This window comes from Lepidochelys kempii, chromosome 2, assembly GCF_965140285.1.
Source record: "Lepidochelys kempii isolate rLepKem1 chromosome 2, rLepKem1.hap1, whole genome shotgun sequence".
NCBI lineage: Eukaryota > Metazoa > Chordata > Testudines > Cheloniidae > Lepidochelys > Lepidochelys kempii.
This window is the reverse complement of record NC_136381.1, coordinates 262,242,548-262,265,771: the sequence shown is the minus strand read 5'-3', so window position 1 is coordinate 262,265,771 and position 23,224 is coordinate 262,242,548. Positions and strand designations below refer to the sequence as shown.

The 23,224-nt window shown below is 47.6% G+C and overlaps 1 protein-coding gene across 1 annotated transcript; it reads left to right on the top strand.

The window, feature by feature from the left end:
• Positions 1–8,586: 8,586 nt before the first annotated feature.
• KLHL40 (kelch like family member 40) lies at positions 8,587–19,783 on the top strand. The gene is made up of 6 exons (XM_073334800.2): positions 8,587–9,732; positions 11,185–11,345; positions 14,155–14,262; positions 16,594–16,779; positions 17,893–18,039; positions 19,672–19,783. Exons 1-6 carry the CDS (start codon positions 8,587–8,589, stop codon positions 19,781–19,783), a joined length of 1,860 nt encoding a protein of 619 aa, XP_073190901.2.
• Positions 19,784–23,224: the final 3,441 nt, after the last annotated feature.

Below are 23,224 nucleotides of genomic sequence, written 5' to 3'. Positions count from 1 at the left end.
GAGTCCTCTAGGCTGTCTGGGGTCACGGGAAGCAATATATCTGAAAATGGGGTCGTGAAGGGGAAAAGTTTGGGAACCACTGGGTTAATGCATAAAGAGGGGAAACTTGAGTGGGTGTAGAGAGGTTATTTTTACCTCTGTATCTGGCACTGGTGTGACCACTGTGGAATACTGTGTCCAATTCTGGTGGCCACAATTCAAGAAGGATGTTGATAAATTGGAGAGGGTTTAGAGAGGAACCACAAGAATGATTAAATGATTGGAAAACCTGCCTTACAGTGACAGACTCAAGGAGCTCAATCTGTTTAGCCTTACAAAGAGAAGATTAAGAAGTGATGCTAGACAAATTCTAACTGGAAATAAGGCATACATTTTTAACAGGGAACGTAATTAACCATTGGAACAATTTGCCACGGTCGTGGTGGATTCTCCATCATTGGCAATCTGTAAGTCAAGAGTGGATGTTTTTCTAAAAATTATGTTCTAGTTCCAACAGAAATTTTTTCAGGGAAGTTCTATGGTCTGGGTTATACAGGAGGTGAGACTAGATGACCACAATGGTCCCTTCTGGCCTTGGAATCTATGTATCCTGTAGTTAAAGCACTGGAAGTCAGGAGATCTGGGTCTTACTCCTGGCTCCCTGATAGAATCGCTTGGCTTGACACTGGTCTCACACACATTGATGTAGATGCCAATGACTTCATGATCTTACTCCTGATTCATATCTGTGTAAGTGAGACTAGACTCAGTACCACTCTGTGACCTTGGGTAAGTCACTTAACCCTGGGGCAGTTCAGATTCCCCATGGGCTATTCCTATCCCTCTCAGTCTCAGGCTGACTTCATTAATATTTCTGGAGGAGCTTTGTGATCCTCGGGGGGAAGGGACTTTATGAAGTTCCCTGTGTACAGGGACAAGGTGATGTGATTGGACACACATGGAGGGGACTGATTCTGACCTCACTTCCGCTGGTGTAACTCCACTGATGCATCAGGGTAAAACCACCATACAGGAGCCCACAGGCCCTCATTCTCCACTCACACTCATTTACGCAAGATATAACTTCACTAACGTTACTGGAGTGACTTCCAATTGACACCAGCAGGCCCGAGAGGACAATCAGGCCCCACGGAGTGACACATAGATCTGACTCAGACACACACTCTCTGTTACTCCAGTTTCATGCTGCTGTAATGCCACTGAACTCAAAGGAGTTACACTGTCATAAAACTGGAGCGACGCCTGCCCATAGTGTCAGGATGTCTTGTAAGACAATCGAGGAGCCAGGCTGATGTGCTCCAGTTGAGGATCTGGTCCAAAGTCGTGGGGAATGAGGACGGGCACTGTCTTTTGGTGGAGTCTCTCCCTTGTATAATCTCATATAACCCACTCAGATGCCAGCTACCGAACATACGTTCTGCTGCTGGGCCTCCTTGGCCCATGTTTCTTGGCAAAGCCAACAGCCCCAGAGATGCAAAATTTACCCATCAGTGACAGAAACACAGTCAGAAGAGTCACTTCTCCTCTTAATGAAATGCAGGTCTCCTCCAGAAGGAGGCTGAAGATGTATCGAGTTGCTTTGTGCTGATCCCTTGGACTGTCCCCAGGAGGTTCGAGTCAGGGCACAGTTTATTCGGGCAAGAGCAGTCAGAGCTCAGCCAGCCACGGGAGTCAGAATGAATGACTCAAGTGGCAAAGCTGTGTGTGACCGTGCAGGGCAGTTCTGCCTTTGGTGCACTTGGAGAAAAAAGAATCCATTCCCTAAGAGTCTAAATTTAACGTGCAGCTGCACCTGCTGGAACTTTCAGCCGGAGCTAATCTTAGAAGCCGGCTGAGGGAGCAATCTGCTGGAGAGACACTTAATGAAAGATCTGGTTCTCCCCCCACCCCCCAACCCACATGAGGTTAACCCCACTACTGTCTTGCTAAGCTACAGCTGATGTTAGAAGCCAGCTTGGTGTAGGGGAAAGAATGAGGAAGGCCTGAGTTCTAATCCCGGCTCAGTGCCCAGCCTGGGGCTGAACAATGTTTCATTCCCTGGCCATTTTTAAATCAAGATTGGATGCTTTGCTAAAGGATCTGCTCTAGTTCAAACAGGAATCGTTTGAGGAAAATCGTCTGGCCTGTGTTCTACAGGGGGTCAGACTAGATGATCACAATGGTCCCTTCTGGCCTTAGAGTCTATGAATCAAAGTCACATGTGGTCCCAGTTTCCTCACCTATGCAATTCTGTGGGGATAGGGAATTCTAGCACTTGCCCATTTCCCTCACAGAGGTGTTTTGAGGCTCGCTTCCAGGTGTCAATGCTAAGCATTATCGTGTTTCACTCCTCCCGTGATCAGGTTCTCTCAAAGGACCGAGAAAGGCAGTCTCCACCAGGAGACGTCGTTACAAACAGTCGCTGCTTTAATTACATGTGGCTAAAATCCAAAATGATTCCACCATTGCACAATCCCAACAAATTCCACCATTGCACAATCATCAGAGGACAAAAACTTTTCACAGCAGCCAGATTATACCATTAGCACCAACATTCTGCACTGATGTAGGGGCCAATCCAAAACCTCAATGGAAAGACCCCCCTTGACTTCAGTGGGTTTTGGATTAGGTTCTTACACCCTATGCAAACCCACTGAAATCAATGGAGAATTCAATTCGGCTTTTGATCCGGTATGTCACTGTGACCCCATGTGGGACACTAGAGTGAAAGAAACCATGACCTATGTATATTTCAGAATCATTTTACTCCATATTTACCTAGTTACTCCTTCTCATAACACAAGAACTAGGGGGCACCAAACGAAATTAATAGGCAGCAGGTTTAAAACAAACAAAAGGAAGTATTTCTTCACATAATGCACAGTCAACCAGTGGAACTCCTTGCCAGAGAATGTTTTGAAGGCCTAGACTGTAGCAGGGTTCAAAAAAGAACTAGATAAATTCATGGAGGATAGGTCAATCAGTGGCTGTTAGCCAGGATGGGCAGGGATGGTGTCCCTAACCTCTGTTTACCAGAAGCTGGAAATAGGCGACAGGGGATGGATCACTTGATGATGACCTGTTCTGTTCATTCCCTCTAGCACCTGGCATTGGCCATTGTCAGGAGACGGGATACTGGACTAGATGGATCTTTGGTCTGACGCAGTGTGGTCATTCTTATGTGCTGCTCTCTGGAACTGGGTTAGGTCCAGTCTCAATGATTTGCTTCACGTTATGACCTGGAAGCATAAATAAACAACACACTAATAAAACTGAGATGATACCATTCAAGAGGGACAAAGAAAAGAACAGGATCTAGAGAGATTAAAGACATGGGTAAAAAATGAGATTCATCTTGGCAAAGTTGAAACTAATGCATAAGGGGGAAAATAATCCAAAACCCAGATATTCAGTGGCAGGGAGAATTTGGAACCTGGCTTTGAGCAGCCACAGCCCCCAGCCCCAAAAAGCAACACTCCAACGGACACGCAGCTTACAAAACCAGCTCCTAAAATGCTGCAGTTTAAAAGCCAGAGAAGACGCTGCCTGAAAAAGACAATCAAAGTAGCTGAGCAGAGGCAGTGGGCTGCTGGGCATGCAGGAATCACCATGGCATCAGCGATGTTGTGTGTAAAATGGCCATGCAGCCCACGCACAGCCAGCTAAAAAGCAAGCATTGCATCATGATGGGTTGTGTCTCTCTCGAACTCCAAGATGCAAAAACATACAATAGAAACAAAGAAGATGAAGAGCTCTACAGTGATGCCCTCTTTCCCACCGTACAGTTGTAGGAACTTGCTTGCATAGCTTAAACCCACCTGAGCCAAATGGAGCCAGTCCCCCAGCAGCAGATGAGAAACATCCAGGTCCCTGGCTTACAGACTCCTTGAGCTTCTGCCAGTTCAGGGGCAGCCCTTGGGACAGTGTGCCGTTTCCATTAGCTTTGGTGCATGAGCAGAATGGGATGCAGCTGTATTTGGTCTGTAATAAAAACTGATTGTCAGTTGACGAGACAGATAGGGTCATATCTGAGACTGTTGTTATCACAAACTCGGTGACACTTTGCAAGGTTCCCGTATCTTGAGGAGTCTCTGTTGTCTTCCATTCATTTCAGCTCATTATCAACTGGATGTTTCCCTCCATCTTCTGGATGGACAAATTGCTCCACAGATAATAAGCTGGAGATCTAGGCTTAATTCCTGGCTGTGCCTCAGACTTCCTGTGTAACCTTGGGTGGGTCACCTAGTTCCAGATTTTCACACACACTCAACCACCCAGCTGCTTCCTTTCTGAATAATGGGTCGGGTGTTTGGACTCCAGGCCAAACCAGGGTTTTGGCTTTGATGGCACTGAAGTCTCAAGAGCTGTTCTCGCAGACCTCCATCCCCAAATGACAACACTTTGGTGAGATCAATTGATCTTAGGCGGCTTCCACCATCAATGATAGAAAACTCAGGAGAGCTCTGCCACCTCTAAACTGCACCCAGATTAAATCTAGGAGAAGAGGCCCTCCTCGGTCTGGAGCCATCCAGATTCCAATACAACAGTGGTAAGTTCAAATCTAAAGCCCAGTCTATGCGGAAATTGCACCGAGTTAAGAAAACCTGTCTCTACGTAAAATTAGTTAAATCGGTGCACTCTTCTTGTGTGGACACTCTTAAATCATTTTAGGCCTGGTCTACCCCAGTTTTTTTATTGGTATTGCTATTTCGGTGAGGGCTGTGATTTTTCACTGAAATAGTTATATCAGTAGCAGGGCTGTAGTTATTCCAGTATAGACAGCTGCCCCCCTTCAGGTCGGAGAATAACCATAAGGCAATTTTATACGAATATAACGATGCCCACACCAGGGAGTGGGTTGTACTGCTTTAACTACACCAGTAAGAGTGGCTGATATCTTTCTGCTGATTTAATTACATTGATTTAATTAAATTGGTGCAATTTCTGTGTGCAGACCACCTCTGAGGCTATAGATTAAGGGAAGAAAATAAAAGAAACTTATGTACCAATTTTACAAGAGCTATGAATTGTTATACTGTAGTTACTCTCCTCACGTCAGTCTGTCAAAACTAATTTACCTTGTCACAATCTTCAGGTACACAGCAATTTTCCTTCTACCTGTCTTTGTCTTGTTCACACATTGTTATTACATTACAAGAACTGCTTTGAGAAGCCAGCATGTATCCCCATGAGTTTCAATCAGGCTTTTTTCTGTTCCCCTGATGTGACAATGCCAGAAGGATGTTCTGTCCCAATGGAGAAGACCTAACACAAGTGAAAACCAAGATCATAGAATATCAGGGTTGGAAGGGACCAGGAGGTCATCTAGTCCAACCCCCTGCTCAAAGCAGGACCAAACTCCAATTTTTGCCCTGATCCCTAAATGGCCCCCTCAGGGATTGAACTCACAACCCTGGGTTTAGCAGGCCAATGCTCAAACCACTGAGCTATCCCTCCCCTTACCCCGAGAGAAAAGGAGATCTTCTCTCCTCTCTGGGCCTGTCTATACTGGGGGTATTTGTACTGATTCATAAATATAAAGTAAGGCTAGAAAGTAGGAGTGGCAGAAGGACCCTAAAATTTGGGGGACCACAGGTCCGAAATCATGACCCCGCCCCCCCCGCCCCCGTGCACTGGGCTGCCCCCAAGGCCTGACCCACGCACCGTCCCTGCGTGGATGTAAATTTATATCCACGGATACGTCCGCGGATATAAATCGGTGTCTGTGGACCCGCTGGGCTCTCCCGGGAACCGCAGCGGGGAAAGGAGAAGAACGTGGGGGCACCGCTCCCAGGAGCCAGGGCCCGTCTTCATCCCCCACGCCAGCAGCTCCTCCGGCAGGGCTGTACCGCCCCCAGTACCCCACCCACTGGGGCAGGCACCAGGCTCACCAGCAGCTGTCCCTGGTTGCGCTCTCGTGTTCAAGCAGCACACACTCCCCCAGACGGGAGACACAGATGGGGGGCAGGGCTGGGGCCAGGGCTGCCATGCCGGAAGAGCTGCCAGCATGGGGCACTGGCTCCTGGGAGCGGCAGCCCCATGTTCTGCTCCTTTCACCGCTATGGTTCCCAGGAGAGCCCTGCGGTTTTGCGGATACCAATTGATATCCGCCGATATCCGCATCCGCAGATATAAATTTGTATCCGCGCAGGGCTCTTGTGGTTGAGCCCCACTTCCAATAGGGGTAGACCACACCGTTGCAAACTCTAGATTACACTAACGCAGCACATCTGCACTTGGGGTTCACATCTACGTATATTGATACAAATGTCCCCAGTTCAGACAGGGCCTTTGTGTCTTTCAGGCTAGGTCTACACTGCACAGTTAACCCAGGTTATTAGCACCCAGGTCTGAGCACAGAGGTTAGCTTAGCCCAGGCGTGAGCAGCCCCATGGCCAAGCCCTGCCCAAATTACTGAGTCCTCACTGCTTCTGCTCTCACTGGTGTCTGGGGGCCTGTCCCAAGGGTGGTTGTGCAGAGATGCTCTAGGATTCTTGTAAAAGCGGCAAAGGGTCCCGTGGCACCTTCTAGACTCACAGACATACTGGAGCATGAGCTTTCGTGGGTGAACCCCCACTTTGCCGGATGCCACGAAAACCCACGAAAGCTCATGCTCCAATACGTCTGTGAGTCTAGAAGGTGCCACGGGACTCTTTGCCGCTTTCACAGATCCAGACTAACCCGGCTACCCCTCTGGAGCCAGGATTCTTGTGTTCATTGCCAGCAAACTTGTCTGTCCTTTGGGGGAATTGTGGGAAGGGACTAAAGCACCATCAGTATCCGAGGGACTTAGGCTGGGACTGCCCATTTTGCAGTGCGGAGGCAGGCTGAGGTGAAGCGGAGCTCAGGTTCCAGCCCCACCCCCTGCTGGGTAAGCTAGCTCAGGTGCCAAGCACCTCCAGACCCGGGTCAAAGGATTTTCTGTGCGGATGGGAGATGGGTTAGGGCTAAAATCTGGATAAAAGACTGGGTTAACTGTACAAGGTAGGCGCACCGATCATAATAGTTGGGAGGGGGGAGGGAAAGAGGTGCAGGTTAGGGGGCAGGGATTGACCTTTGTAACGGAAACATTGCAGTGCAAATTGATGTCTGAAAGTAAAAACTATCACTATATAGTGATAACATAACGGTATTTATAACAGGTTTCAGAGTTGCATCCGATGAAGTGAGCTGTAGCTCACGAAAGCTCATGCTCAAATAAATTGGTTAGTCTCTAAGGTGCCACAAGTCCTCCTTTTCTTTTTGGTATTTATAACGGTTCCCCTGCCTGGTTCATCCATTGTAAAACGCTCCCATGAGCTTTTTGAGCTGTCACAAATTTGCTTTATTATGGTCACTATATCTTGGCAGCCACCTCGGAGCGCCGCAGGGGTCGTGATGCTACATACCCTGGCCGTTGGGAACGCCACAGAGACAGCAGCAGAGCTGGCCCCCAGGCTGGATCATCTTCCTCAGAAGTTATTATGAAACGTGCGGCCCTTTTTTCCCATTGAAAATTTGTGAATTTTTTCCAGCTGGCTCTAGATAGCAGGGAATAGTGGGCAACAGAGAGGGAGGACAGCCCGGTGAGTAGGGCGCCAGTCTTGCGTCCCGGCTCCACCAGACTCTGTGTGACCTTGGACAAGTCACTTAAGCTCTCTGTGCCTCAGTTCCCCCTCCGTACAATGGGGATAGTAGCACTGCCCTGCCTCCCAGAGAGGATGGGAGGAAAAATACATTAAAACCGTGGGGCCTGTTCTGACACAACAGTGACGGGGTTCCATAAAAATACCACAGACAGAACAGACCCCAGAGCCGCATCCTCCAAAACCACAGGACCCTACCACATGTTCTGTGGGAGAACCTCCTTTAGCTGCTTCCAGTAGAGGGCTATGACACACAGCTAAGCATATAAAACACTCCTCCCCCCACCAACAGTTACCCTGGAGCAGGTCACTGGAATGTCTCCCTTCCCTTCCCCTCTGCCCCCCAGAAAATCAACTATCCAAATGACCGGGACAGCCTTAGCTGCATCACACTGACAGTACGATACGACACCTCATTGCATATCTCCAGATTTAGCGTCATAGTGTATTTTTAGCCAGGTGAGTCCTGCACTCGAGGTTGAAGAGAGGGAGGGGGAAGAGGGGTAACAAACCCTACAGTTCACCGGCTTGGGGGCTGGTTTTTTTTCCTTTCTGATTCATCTGAAGGAAAAGCTTTTTCACCTGCGCTATGAGGAAGGCTGCCAGTCACACGCTGGCCTTCCGGAAAAGCCCAGCACTGATTCATGAGCGGACAGACCATTCCCAATGGGTCCAGGCTGCACGTACAGCTGTTCCTCCAGCCCCCTCCCTTCCCGGTTGTCCAATGTGTCCTATGAGAGGGTGATCGGCTTACACATGCTCCAATATGGGGGCCTTAAGCTTTGTGAGGCTGCGGTTATATATAAAGCCCCTCGCTGAGGCCGCAGCAGACAGCCAGTTGTATTAGCAGCAAGTGCTTCACATTCTTAGGGCTCCAGCTGTCAGGAAGCAAGGGAGAGCTGCACTGCTTCGGGGAAGTCTCTCGGCTGGGAGATAGGGGGGGAAAAAAAGGAGAAGAGCAAACAAGCTATTACTTTCAAGCATGACACTGCCAATAGATCAAGCAGAAGAGCTGCGTCTCTACCAGCAGACGCTCCTCCAGGATGGGCTCAAAGACATGCTGGACCACAACAAGTTCCTGGATTGTGTCTTGAAAGTCAAGGGGAAAGAATTCCCCTGCCACCGGCTGGTGCTGGCAGCCTGCAGCCCCTATTTCCGGGCAATGTTCCTTTCAGACATGGAAGAGAGTAAGAAGAGGGAGATCGACCTGGAGGACGTGGACCCCGAAGTCATGCGCAAGATCCTCCATTACATCTACACCTCCGAGCTGGAGCTCACCGAGCAGAACGTGCAGGACATTTTCTCCGTGGCCAACATGTTCCAGATCCCCTCCATCTTCACAGTCTGTGTCTCCTTCCTGCAGAAGCGTCTCTGCCTCAGCAACTGCTTGGCGATCTTCAGGCTAGGCTTGATGCTGGATTGTGCCCGCCTGGCAGTGTCCGCCCGGGATTTCATCTGCGACCGCTTTGCCCTGGTCTCCCGGGATGAGGAGTTCTACAAACTCTCCCCTGATGAGCTCATTGCTGTCATATCCACTGACTCCCTTAACATTGAGAAGGAGGAGGAGGTCTTTGAGACGGTGATGAAGTGGGTGGAAGCCAAGGACCGCGAGAGCCGGATCCAGGCCTTGCCGGTGGTCTTTGAGAGCATCCGTTTCCGCCTCCTGCCCCAGGACTACATCAGGGACCATGTGGAGAAGCACCCCATTGTGAAGTCCATCCCGGAGCTGCTCAAGAAACTCCAGGTGGTGAAGGACGCCAGCGAAGGCAAATTCATGGTGGTGAAAAAGAAGAAGGTGAAGAAAAGCAGTGAGACAACAGCTGGGGACAATGCTGTCAATGGAGAAGTGGCCGAGGGGGATGATAATGAGGAGGATGTCCTCCCAGGGATCTTAAATGACACAATGCGCTTTGGGATGTTCCTCCAGGACCTCATTTTCATGGTGAGCAGTGCTGGGGCGGTGGCCTATGATCCCAGCGCCAACGAGTGCTATTTTGCCTCCATCTCGGCTCAGATCCCAAAGAATCATGTCAGTCTGGTAACCAAAGAGAACCAGATCTTCATAGCAGGTGGACTGTACTACAATGAGGACAACAAAGAGGACCCCATGAGCTCCTACTTCTTACAGGTACCGGCTTTGTTACTCTTTTGCTTCTATGGTCCACTAGAAGGATCATTGATTTTTAGGTTCTGCATAGCACAAAGCCAATGCAACTCACCGTCATGTGTGTTAGTTGTATTTGGCTTGTGTGTCCCTTATACAAATGCATGCCACAAGCATTTTATTGCTCTGTCAGACATTGTAGAGACTGATTGAATATGGCTCGCTGTTACGCATTAAGTCAATGGCTTGTTACATAGTAATATGTAGGCCATGAAAATATTTAGATACTCATGTGATGGTACTATAGAAAACTCTGAGACAGACAAATTAGAGAGATAGAGAGAGTGAGAGAGAGTGTATGGAGATAGATAGATAGATAGATAGATAGATAGATAGATAGATAGATAGATAGATAGATAGATAGATAGATGTGTTGCAAAAAGTTTGGAATTTCCAAATAGGGCTAATGTGGTGACGACTGGGTGAGGATCTTTGGCCTGTGTTATGAGGAGGTTGGACTAGATGATCATAATGGTCTCTGCTGGCCTTGACATCTATCAGGGAGGTTTTTATTTCAAAGCTGGTTTGTCCCTCTCTAACAGCAACTTGTCTTGTGAGCTGGCAGCAGGCTAAGCCCTGTTTGATTTTGCAGCCCTGGTGAGCAGTGCTGGGGTGGGAAAAGCACAGAACCATCATTTTATTCTTACGTTACTTGGGGGAGTGGGCTGCATTATGGAAAATGCACAGTTAACTCCCATTGCCAAAAACTATTCTGATTAAATCTCTTTTGAAGGCTGGGAGACAGAGCTAAAGCTGAGGTGGTTATGGTATCAGAGCTCCTCCTGGCACAATGATTGCTCAGTAACCGAAAAATTTGAGACCAGCTCAGCCCAAGGAGACTGAGCTGTATAGAAACGTGCAAAGTCATCGTCGAGTAGCCTTCCATGAAAAGAGAAGAGGCCATTTCTACAGGGCACTTGGGTCCTGTTTATCACCATACGTGTAGGAGCCCCCATCATGGAGCAGGACCCCACTGTGCAAGGCACTGTATGAGCCCGGAACAAAAAGACAGTCCCTGCCCAAAGACCTTGCAAGCTAAGTATAAGACAAGAGCCAGCAGGTGGATACAACTGGAGCACATGGAAACAAGCAAGGAAAGGACCCGCAGAGAATCTCCACCCTGGGGCTGCTTAGCAGGAGGCTGCAGAACTGGGCGTGCCCTTTGGTACCTGTTGGAATGGGCTCAGTGCTTTGTCACTGCATGCTTGGCCCCTGATATTTTATTTTAATTTAACAAATTGACAGAGTAAGCAAATCCATTTATACGTCAGAGAGGGACTGGTGCATAGAATCATAGAATATCAGGGTTGGAAGAGACCTCAGGAGGTCATCTAGTCCAACCCCCCGCTCAAAGCAAGACCAACACCAACTAAATCAGTGCATACTGTACCCTCATGGCTATTCGTTTCCTTGCAGTATGATCACCTGGACTCTGACTGGCTGGGCATGCCCCCTCTGCCTTCCCCCCGCTGCCTCTTTGGCCTGGGAGACGCAGAAAACTCCATTTTCGTGGTAGGAGGGAAAGAACTGAAAGAAGGAGAACAGACCTTGGACTCCGTCATGTGCTACGACCGATTGTAAGTGCCTGAGAAGCGAAGCAGCTAGGCTGGGGTGTGAGAATGAATCCATCTGTACAGGGACCTAAAAATTGATGTCACATCTAGAGACAGTCTCTGAATGCTAGATCCAGTCACCCCAGCAAGTGGAATTGTCCCAAATCCAAATCCCTCCCTTGCAGCTCTGATCCATCTCCGGTACCATCTGTTGGGTTTATTGCAATTGAAACCTCCAAGGGAAAGGGGATTGAGGCCGTTAAGGGGCAGCCAATCAACACTAATTTTATCAAGGGCTAGACTGTGCCTTTGGCTATATTCACACAGGAACTGCCCGGAGATCTCAGAAGGCAGGATATGGCCCTTAATGTTTTGGGCACCGGGGCAGTCTCATGGGTGTGTAACAGCCCTAAGTGCAGCCATCAGCAAACATGCCCCTGGTAGATGGTCACGGGCAACAAAACTGGACTCTGGTCACAACCGCTTTTTAGAATGATGCCGATAAAGGGATTCAAAATCTCTCAAACCCAGACCTCTCAAGGGTCCAGATCCTTCAAGGTTTTGTGGAGGATACTCAGAGGATCAGGCTCATGGAGAATCTGTTGGCCTCTATTTACAACCAAACTTGAAATGACCCTTTTCCTGGAGGATTGCAGCCCCTGACCCCAATACACCCCATAGGGTGCTATCCTTTGCCACCCAGCTGTTGAACATCATATGCTCAGAAGCATGAACATCAATTGCCCTTGCCATCTCAGTCCCAGCGAGCGTAGCTGTGGACAAGAATAAGCGATCCAAGTGACTGCTTAGGACTGATCTGGCACCAAAAGGACCAGCCTGATTTCCCTCCCCTCTGGCAATGAGACCAGAAAGGGAGAGCGCACCCTACCAAATTCTCCTTCATCTATGGGAGCAGAGAAGGTGGTGTCATACCAGTCATTTCCCTGTAAAGCTAGTTGCCTCATTAATATCATGCAGCAGGGAATTCCCAGGGTTAATAATACATTGTGGAAAGTATTTCCCTTTCTCTGTTTCGAGGTATTTGCATTCCAGTTAGGTTGAGAGCCATGATGCACAGTTTGAAAAATTAAGCGTACACCCACCCCTCCGGCTCTTATATTTTCCATTATCCAGTCATCCAGTGCAACCCATTATGGACTCAGCTGTTAAAAAGCAAGAAGCAATGAGTCATCTGGAAAGATGGAGGTTCACCCACTTCCATCCAAGACAAGGATAGCACATAAAAGATATGGTCTAGGTCAAACCAGAATTATTTGGGGGAAGTTCTATGGCCTGTATTATACAAGAGATCAGACCAGATGATTACAATGGTCCCTTTGGGCTTTATCATCTATGAATCTGTGAATCATAACATATCTATTCCCAACACCTAGCTTTAATCTACTCTGCAGAAAGCCACATGTCCCATGCACTGTAAGTTCTTCTCATTGGAAAAAAGCATCAAACTGTCTTTTCCCACTAATCTGGAATTACAGGAGCTGCCCGGCTTCCCCACAGTGGTTAAGACTAATCTTAGCATATGCTTTGTATACTGCACTATGAACTGCCTGAAGTATTAAATCTCACTGAAAGGCAAACAGAAATGCCAAACAATCTCCCTGTCGGCCTGCAATAAGCTAGAATAGCTAGTGAGCTGGAGTCTTTTACTCAATTTATATTTAGACATGTCTGAGCTGTTTTATTTAGGCATGTCTGTTTCATAGGCAGAGATTTCAAACCAGTTCCCATTCCTATCAACCATGGTGTTTATCTGTGCCCTAAAACTCTCTTGGGGGCGGGGGCTCTCTTTGCTAAGTGGCCTGAAGTGCATGCAGCTGAAAAAGATTATAACCAGGGAGAGCTTTCAGACTGTCTTCTATGCAACTGGGTTTCAAAGTGACCAGCACAATAATCATACACGGCCCCACTTTATTGACAGCTGAAATTTCAGCAAACAGTCTTATCTTTTGATGAATGGATTATTCCTGCTTGAATTAGGGGGTTAGACTTGGTAGATCTAAGGCCAATTCAATCCAGAACTTTTTGGTTTCTATGGAAGTGCCTTTCTCTGGTCTTCAGTCTGTAGAAAGAGAAATTTGTCCTTGTGTGTGAGGGATTGTTTGTACAGCATGGTGGAGTCGTGTGTGCAGTGTTCGTACAGAATGGTCGAGTGGCTACAGAACAAGATGGAGTCAAGAGATCTCCATTCTAGTGAGGGCTCTGACTGTGACCTGCTTTGGGAACGCAGACGAGATACTTAGGTCCAGATTTTCAGATGCGGCCTTGAATTTTAGGTGCCTCCATATGTGGGTGCCCAACGTTAGAAAACGAGAGCCTGATTTTAAGAGGTGCCGAACACCCAAAACCCCAACTGAGTGTCACATGTAGGGCACCTGAAAACTGAGCTACCCCCAAATTAGCGGTAACTTCTGAAAATGTGACCCTTAACCTCTCTGTACATCAGCGCCTCCCCCTCTGTAAAACAAGGATAATGCAGGACTAGCTACCTTACAGAGGTATCAATCAATGAATGTTTGCAAAGTGTTTGAGATCCTGGGATAGAAGGTGCTGTATAAATATGAAGCCAAATATAACAAGCTAAGCTGCCGAGAGGATGCTACAGAAAAGAATGCGTATTATAGCAAGTATCCCGTATGGCGTTTCTTTTTCTTAGTGGTTGACTATGACTTTTGTTAATGAGTTTTTAGACTCCATGCACTTTGGGCAGGAACTGCATCCATCCACCTACGGGGTTGGAAAGCCCCTCGTGTCTTCTGGATGCTACCCCCATCTAAACAATATAATACCCTTGCTTTTCATAATCCTTATACAGGTCATTTAAATGGGGCGAGTCAGATCCGCTCCCCTACGCAGTCTATGGCCATGCTGTGGTATCAGACAAGGATCTAATCTATGTCATCGGAGGCAAAAGAAGTGACAAGTAAGTGAAAGAGCAAGGGATATAAAAGGAGTGGGAGGGACAAAACACCTCTGATGGCACGTGGGTTTGGCTGCTTTCATACCCTAGGTCATGACTACAAGAAGGAAGTTGTGGAAGGAGCTCTGTTGGGTACATAAGTAGCATTCTAGGGTAACCAGCAGATTAAGGAGTGGAGGGGAACAGACGAATCAAATGGGACTGTGGGGGGGCCTAAGACATGGAACCCTTCACTTCCAGGCTTCTGGTCTGAGTCCAGCCTTGACTGTGTTGCTAAAGTTTCTCTCAGGGCCCTTGGACCACCTGTCTAACTCCATTGAGATCAATGGGTGATCTGCACAACGAAAAAGGACAATATAAGGCCACAATGGAGAAAGGATATCCTCCTCCTTCCCCATGTTAACAAGCATAACAAATAGCAGGAGAGGACAGAAGAGACATGAGAATCCCTTAGCAGGGAAGCTGCCTGTCATCAAACCAATGAGCCCAGCCTGGGAGAAGGCTGGTGTGGCATAGCAAGATCCAGCTGTCGCAGCTGCAGCGGTAGAAAACAACTTCACAAAACAGTCCCTCACTCCCAGTTGCCATTTATTATCTGCAGGGAGCAAGGCCTCAGCATAACCTGCCTTAAATGAAAATTCCAGCCATTGTAAAACAGCAAAAATAAATATTGACAAAATAAGCCTGGCCTACCACAGCAAAGATAGGCCCTGCACCAAAGAGATTACAGTCTGGAAAGAGGGTATATACACAGCCATATACCTCCTAGATTGTAAGCTCTTTGGGGCAGGAACTCTTTTTATTAATTTCTGGTACAGTATCAAATTTCATCATCAGTACTTAACAAATAAGGCCTGCTGCTGGGTGCATGCATACAGATCCCTGATTTGCATATAGCTAGACAGACACATAGCTAGTAATGAGTGTACACTCTGATGGGTTTGGACCCTTTGGGGTGTCACCTGATGTGCTGGGATGCCACTAAGCCACCCTATTCTGCCAGCCTGGGTCCCCTTTACCTGGCCTCTTCCAGCCAAGCACACAGGCAGGGCCATGCCCAGCTGTACAGAGAGACAGAGATCCATTGTGGGATGATTCAGGGTGCTCGCCCCAGCACTCTGGTGCCCACTCCCTTTAAGGGGTACAAACCCAAAGGTTTTATGAAATTTGCCCCTTCCCTCAATGTGGAGGGAGATATGCACAACTTCTCCCCCCCACCCCCAGTTAGAAATTACATAAACTGAGTTATGAACAAGAAATAAGTTTATTAACTACAAAAGGTGAATTTTAAGTGAATAGAAGAGATAACAGACAGAACAAAGCAGATTACTGAGCAAATAAACCAAAGTACTCAAGCTAAGCTCAATATACTTAAGAAACAGGTTACAAAATGTAATTTCTTACCCTAAATGTTATTTTAGGCAGATTGCAAAGTTTCTGTGTTTCAGAGTTCCAGTTACATTCCTTTTCAGACTGGCTCAGTCACCCCTGGCTCAGTCTGGACTCCTCCTTGTCTTCCCTTCAGGTGTCTTTTTCAGTCTTTCTTCCTGGGCAGACAGGTCTGGAGAGGAGGAGTCCCATTTGCCTTCCTCCCCCCGTTTAAATAGGATTTACATAAGGCGGGAATCTTTTGTTTCCCAAAGATGACCCCCCTTCCCTTCCAGTGGAAAGTTACAAGAAGTCCAAGGTAATGTTTAGTATCAGGTGACAAGACCACCTGACTCTGTAGAATCACAGCGTCCATGAGTCAGTGGCTGTGTGGAAGGTCCGCTGGAAGGCCAAGCCTTTTCACAATTCATTGTCCTCTCTGATGGGCCATCAGCCCTGTCTGGCTTTTCCATTGTTGTACCTGAAGTGTTAGTGGTGGGCATTACCCACAGCAGCATAGCTGAAATACAGATACATAGTCAATATTCCTAACTTCAGATACAGAAATGATACAGGCATGTAAACTGGATAATTGCATTCAGTAAATCATAACCTTGCCAATGATATCTTACAAGACCCATCTTGCATAAAGTACATCTCAGTTATGTCATATCCAGACCATGAGCATATTTTCATGAAGAATATGGAGTGAAATGTTACATACACAACACCAGGGTGCTCGGGGTCAATAGCGTGTACACAAGAAAGGTGCATGTTGTACAAAGGAAAGGCATCTATTGAACTGGGCTCAACAGTAAAACGCACCGACCCCAATTTCAAGTGTAGCAGCAGAGTCTGAAAGTTGCCGACTTAGATCGATACTCCAGAATTCCCATCCCTCGGCCCAATGGAACCATTCCATGTAATAATTCAGTGAGGTTGCTTTTCCCTCTTGCCCTTTCGCAGGAAGTGCCTGAACAAGATGTGCGTCTATAACCCGAAGAAGTTTGAGTGGAAGGAGCTGGCTCCCATGAAAACTGCCCGTTCTCTGTTTGGAGCAACCGTACACAATGGCAAGATCTATGTGGCAACTGGCGTGACCGACTCTGGCTTGACTGACTCGGTGGAAGCATATGACATTGCAGCTAACAAGTACGTACCACGGCTCATCCTTGGGATGAAAATGCTCTAGGGAGCAGTTGCAGGAATGTAGGAAACAACCTGCCCCCGATCAGCCAATGATTTGAAGCTGTCTTGGCTCCATCCATTCAGTTCCTTGTGCAACTGATGCACCTCTTCATCTGGTGTTAGTTACTGCCAATTGCCAGTGCTGGGCCAGGGGCATTTGTCTAGCTCCAGAGGCTTGGGGCGATATCAATAGCTTGAATGCCCAGAGAGCCTGGAGAGTGGGGTCACTCAACCAGGATGGAGGCGGAAGGCCTGAGCCGTTGCATCCCCAAGCATTGGGATGGGGTCTCCTTCCTGTCTGGATATCAGGATATATTGCAATTTCCAGGGGCAACTCTCACTTCTCAGCCTGGCGAGGGTCTGAACGAAACTCAGCTGGGAGGGGAGATTTCTGACTCCTTCCTGCTCACTAACAGCTTGATCCCCACTGACTTCAATGGGCGTGAGATCAACCCCTGAGAGCGCTCCGTGCACAGGCCATATAGCTCGAGGAACTCGGAAGGGGAGGAATCCTCCCCAGGGCTGTAGTAGCCCTCACACTGACCACGCTGCCCCTCCATGGTTTTGTGTAGTCTTAGATCTACTCCATTGCCCTACCCCAAAAGCCCCTGGTGAGTTTGGTGCTCTGTAGTATGCAAGGAGGTGCAAACTCTCCCCTCTCCCCGCCTACACACACTCAGCAGAAGCCCACCAGTCACACTGTGTAAAGCATGACAAGCAGGCACTCATACTGCACTCCTTACTGGGGCATATAAGAACCTATACAGATCAGAATAGGACAGATTGTTTCTGGTGTGTCCAGGGTCTTCTCCATCTACCAAGGGGAGTTGTGGGGGCTCAGCACTCCTGAAAATCAGGCTGTGGATGTCTGAAATAGGGCACCCAAAACTGGAGGCTGCTTTTGAAAAAACTGGACCTAGGAGCTTGTCTGAGGGCCACACAAGCCGGCGAGTCACACTACTGGGATTAGCGCTCCGAACTCACCAGATTCCAGGCTCACATCCATGCTGACGTAGCTGCACTGATAGAGGGTGGCCAGAACACCTTGCTAACGAGTCTAACCTTTCTGCCCGGCAGGTGGGAGCCCTTCACTGAATTCCCCCAGGAGCGCAGCTCTGTCAGCCTGGTGAGTCTGGCTGGCAGTCTGTATTTACTTGGTGGATTTGCCACAGTGGAGACGGAGTCAGGAGAACTGGTGCCAACCGAGCTCAATGACATCTGGAGGTAAGGGACGTAGCCATTGCGAGCAAAGGGCATGGCTGGGGGCTGAGTTCTTCTGGGGTTTTAACTAGTGACGGTTTAAAATCCATTATTCTCTTGCCTTTAAGCAATACTCACTTCTCCCCAGCGATTTTAAAAAGATTTAAAAAATGAAAGAGGGTACAGAAATGAGGGCCACAAAAATGATTCAGAGGCTGCCGAGGATGCCTCACGGTGAGAGATTTAAGGAGCTCAGCTGGTTTAGCTTATAGAAAAGAAAACTGGGAAATGACAAGCACAGGGTATCACCTTCATGGGGAGAAAATACCAGGTCCTGAAGGGCTCTTTAATTGAGCAGAGAAAGACAGAATAAGGGCCAATGGCTGGAAGTTAAAGCCAGACAAATTCAAACTGGAAATAAGACACCATTTTTGTTTTTGAACAGTGAGGGTGATTAACCACTGGAACAAACTAGCAAGGGAAGTGGTGGTTCTCAATCTCTTGATGTCTTCATATAAAGCCTGGGTGCGTTTCTGGAAGATACGCTTTAGCCACACACAGGTTATTGGGCTCAAAACTGAGGTAACTGGGTGAAAGTATATGGCCTGTGTTATACAGGGGGTCAGACTAGTTGATCATAAAGGTCTCTTCTGACCTCAAAGTCTATGAAACTGGAAATTAAATCACCCTTTAACCAAGGCCTTGTCTGCACTAGAGAAATTTTGCACAAAGTTTCCCGCTATTGCTAACTCTGGGGTTGAGTCCCACTGGTATGTGCTTAATCTTGGTGCCAAAAGGCAACTCAGTGTTCTAAGTGCAATAGTGACCAAATCTGCTTTGAACCAAGATGAAATGCGAGACCGCTTCCAAAGCAGGTTGATTGTCAAGACCTAACAAACTTGGGAGGAGAGGGATCTATGGGATGAGAGCCTCAGCTGTGTCAATTCCCTGAGCTCCACTGACTTCATGTGAGCTATGGCATTTTATACCAGCTGAGGATCTGGCTCTGTCACTTCTCTGGCATGGGATCATAGCAAAGCTAGGTGCGTATTTACCAAGCGATGGGGGTTGTTTGAGTCTTGGGGGCCTCAGTCCAGTCCCCAGTGGAAAAATACCTACTTCCCCAAGACCGCTCTAACTGGCACCCTTGTCAGCAGTCTCAGCAGAGAGACCACTGCCATTCAGTCCGTAGGAAGTGACCTATCCCTCCCCACTAAATGTGCCCCATCAGGGGCAGGGGGGCAGGTATACTGGCAGGGTACCATAAGGAAATTTGCTAGTTGATGCCTGTACTGTAGCAGTTCTGTGGAGGGGACTCAAGCCTCCAGAACTGTCAGTCTGGCATTTTTCATCAGCTCTAAGAGCCAAATTCAAAGTCTCAAGACTTCGATGGACTTTAGATAAGGCCTAAGTCGATATTCAAATGACAGATACTGACCAAACAAGTCCTTCCTGCCAATCTTGTTTACCAAACACCGCACTCTGTCTGGAACTCTACACACAGAGACATCTAGTGGCTGAATAACATACTACAAGTAAACACATCACTAGAGCAACACTGAATCTGACTATTTGTTGTAGCCAAAGCTGGGATGGGGAACACAGTTGAGAATAGAGTTCTTTGCTGACCATAATATTTTGTCTCCCTCCCTTCAGGTATGACGAAGAAGGGAAGAAGTGGGAAGGTGTCCTCAGAGAGATCCAGTATGCCTCAGGTGCCACCTTCCTTCCCGTGCGCATGAATGTTTTACGGTTAACAAAGATGTAAATGACGTGATGATTTATGTTGTTCCTGGGTTTTTCTAAGTTCACATTTATTGATGTGAATGGGGTGGGGAGGGATTTTATTGGTTAAGCCAGAGAAACATTATATCTGTGATTTGTTGCCATTTTACTTCACCCAGCAGGGAAAGGGGAAGGGAAAGAATTAGAATGGACCCTTACAGGAGCTTAAAGGCTAAAGCACTACTTAGAACCCAGATCTGGAGAACGCAAGGAGCTGTGGTGGCCTGAGCACTGGACTCATTCTATCTCTCGGAACAGATTTGTTTCCCTCTTCCTGGTCAGGAAAGGAACAGTAACCACATTTTCCCTTCAGGGTAGAATCCTCTGTTTTTCAGGAATTCACATCCTCCCCTTCCCCATTTTCTCCCTCCATCCAACAAGGCCCTTCATCATCTCAACCACGCTTCTGAATGGGGAAGGCTGGAGGCCGATCCCAAAAGAATGGAGCAAGCCAGAATGGCACAAGGGTCACCCATGCAAGGGAATCTCAAACTCAGCTCCTCCCCACACCCGGTAGCCAGCCTTACCACACAGGGGTCAGTTGTCAGCAGCAAGGGAAGCAGGAGGTCTGTGCTGTAGGCATTTGGAGCTGGTCTGAAGCATGTAGCATTAAGCCAAGTGAGAAGTCTTGGCCGATCTTTTGAGCGGAACTCACCATAGAAAGAAAAGAGTAAGTGTTGGAATGGGTAGGGGGATTTTGCATGCTGGAACAGCAAACAGCGCACGAGAAAGGTAGGGCTAAAAGGAGTGAGCACTGAAGAACAGATGCAATCAGACCAGACCAGACCATGGTGATAGATGTCTCAGGACAGACACACACCCTCAGACTGACCTCCACACCTGCCTTTTGAGTTTTATTTCCTGGGCCTCATTTAATCTTTGCATTCAGATGCTCAGTTTCTGCTTCCTTTGAACAACTGTTACAGAGGCAGAAGGGGAAAAATGCCTTCTTGATGTCGTCAGTTATTAGCTCTCCTTCCCACTAAGTAGAGGACCTTCATCTTTCTCTTCCTTCTAATGTAATTAAAGAACCTCTTCTTATTGTCTTTTATGTCCCTTGCTAGGTGTAACTCATTTTGTATCATAGCTTTTCTGATTTTGTCCTTACCTGCTTGTGCTATTCTTTTGTACTCCTCCTTAGCAATTCATCCATGTTTCCACTTGTTGTAGGATTCCTTTTTGATGTTCCGGTCATTAAAGACCTCCTGATGGAGCCATATTGGCTTTTTACTATTCTTTCTATCTTTCCTTTGCATCAATGCGTAAAAAGTAAAGGTAAAGATCTATAACAAGTTGATATATCTATTTGCTTAAGAGCAGTACTTTGATGCCTGCTCCAAGGAGGTGAGGGCTACAACGTGGGAGAAATCCTCTATATTTGTGGTAGCAGCTGCAGAAGCAGTTGACTTGTCCCTATAGTCCCGGTAGTTTTATTTCTGTTCAGTTTGATTAACTACCTGGAGTCTGCATCACCCTGTTCTTCACAATAATAGAACCAACAAGTCACAGACTGCAATGATCACACACAGAACTTTGAAAGGCTTTGTTGCATCAAATTTCATTTTTCATGGGGTTGTTTTATATTTACGATGTCACGGAAATTTGTAATGTCCTTTCCTTATTTTCTCTTAAATCACAGTTTGCAAAATAGATCAGTAAAAATCAAGATCTCAGCAGCTTTTGAATCAGTGGAAGCATCCTACCAATGAAATGTGCATTTTTTAGGCGCCGATAACAATTTTTGGTAGAAACACAATTATACTTCTAGTAGACACAAATCTTTGTTGAAGTGAAAGTCTAAGGACTCTTATGTTACTTGACCAGTGTTGTATTTTACAATAAAAAATGTGAAAGACACACAGTGTGTTTATGAGTGTGTGTGTGTGCGTGTGACAGACAGAGATGAGAGATATAAGTAGGAGCATTGCCAGATCCAGGGACGTGATCATTCCCCTCTATTCGGCATTGGTGAGGCCTCATCTGGAGTACTGTGTCCAGTTTTGGGCCCCACACTACAAGAAGGATGTGGAAAAATGGGAAAGAGTCCAGCAGAGGGCAACAAAAATTATTAGGGGGCTGGAGCACATGACTTACGAGGAGAGGCTGAGGGAACTGGGATTATTTAGTCTGCAGAAGAGAAGAGGGGGGATTTGATAGCTGCATTCAACTACCTAAAGGGGGGTTCCAAAGAGGATGCATCTAGACTGCTCTCAGTGGTACCAGATAACAGAACAAGAAGCAATGGTCTCAGGTTGCAGTGTGGGAGGTTTAGGTTAGATATTAGGAAAAACTTTTCAGTAGGAGGGTGGTGAAGCACTGGAATGGGTTACCCAGGGAGGTGGTGGAATCTCCCTCCTTAGGTATTTTTAAGGTCAGGCTTGACAAAGCCCTGGCTGGGATGATTTCGTTGGGAATTGATCCTGCTTTGAGGATTGCACAGGGGGTTGCACTCCTGAGGTCCCTTCCAACCCTGATATTCTATGATTCTGTGACCATTTCATAGCAACTAAACATTAGAATCAAATTGCAGCTGCATTGAACAGGTTGGAAACTAATTGTCATGAGCTCAGCTGGCTCTGAGCCTCGGTGCTAGGCAACCCAGCAAGCTCATCTGGTCCCACTGAGCCTTCTTCAAATGGTCCTGCTTCCTAACTCGGCACAGGAGCCAGTAGCCCGCTACTTGAGTCTGGCAGCTTCAGCAGCACGGTGGGTGCTCAACGTGTACCATGCCGTGCCCTGCTTTTGCTTCCACTTCCTGCTCCAGCCCTGTTCCTGCCTTGCCCCTGGCCCACTTCAGTCTAGTCCTTCCTTTCCTGCTCTCATTCTGACTCAGGCTCTGACCTTTGGCATGGCTCCTCACCTGACTTCAGCTTGGGGTTCCCAATCCTGACTCTGGTTCTGATCTTTCGGCTTGGCTCCTCGGCCCAGACTCTGGCTTCATCCTCAGGCCGGGACCTGACTCCTGGATCTACCTTCACCATTCCTCCACACTGCTGCCACACCCACCGGGCAGGGCCCTGCTCCATCCACTAGGTCAGTTCAGTGCATTGGTTAAGTCAGTTCAGTGCATTGGTTATTGTGCCAGCAACCTTGACCTTGATTATCTGAGGTCACCCTTCTTTCATGCACACGTTAAGGAGAACACATCATCTATCTAAGCTTTTATACCAACCTAATTCCTATTATTATATTTATCGGTGGCATCATAGTAGCAACTGGAAGCCCCCGTGGAGCTTGGGACCCCACTGTGTTGGCTGCTGTACATAGCCGGAGGCAGTCCCTACCCCCAAAAAGTTTGCAATCTAAATAGACAAGACACAGGGAGGGAGGGGGAACAGGTAGGTGAAGTATCTTGCTCCCAGACCCACAGGCAGTCAGTGGCTGAGCTGGGGACAGTGTCAGGCACTGCCTCTGACAATCAGGC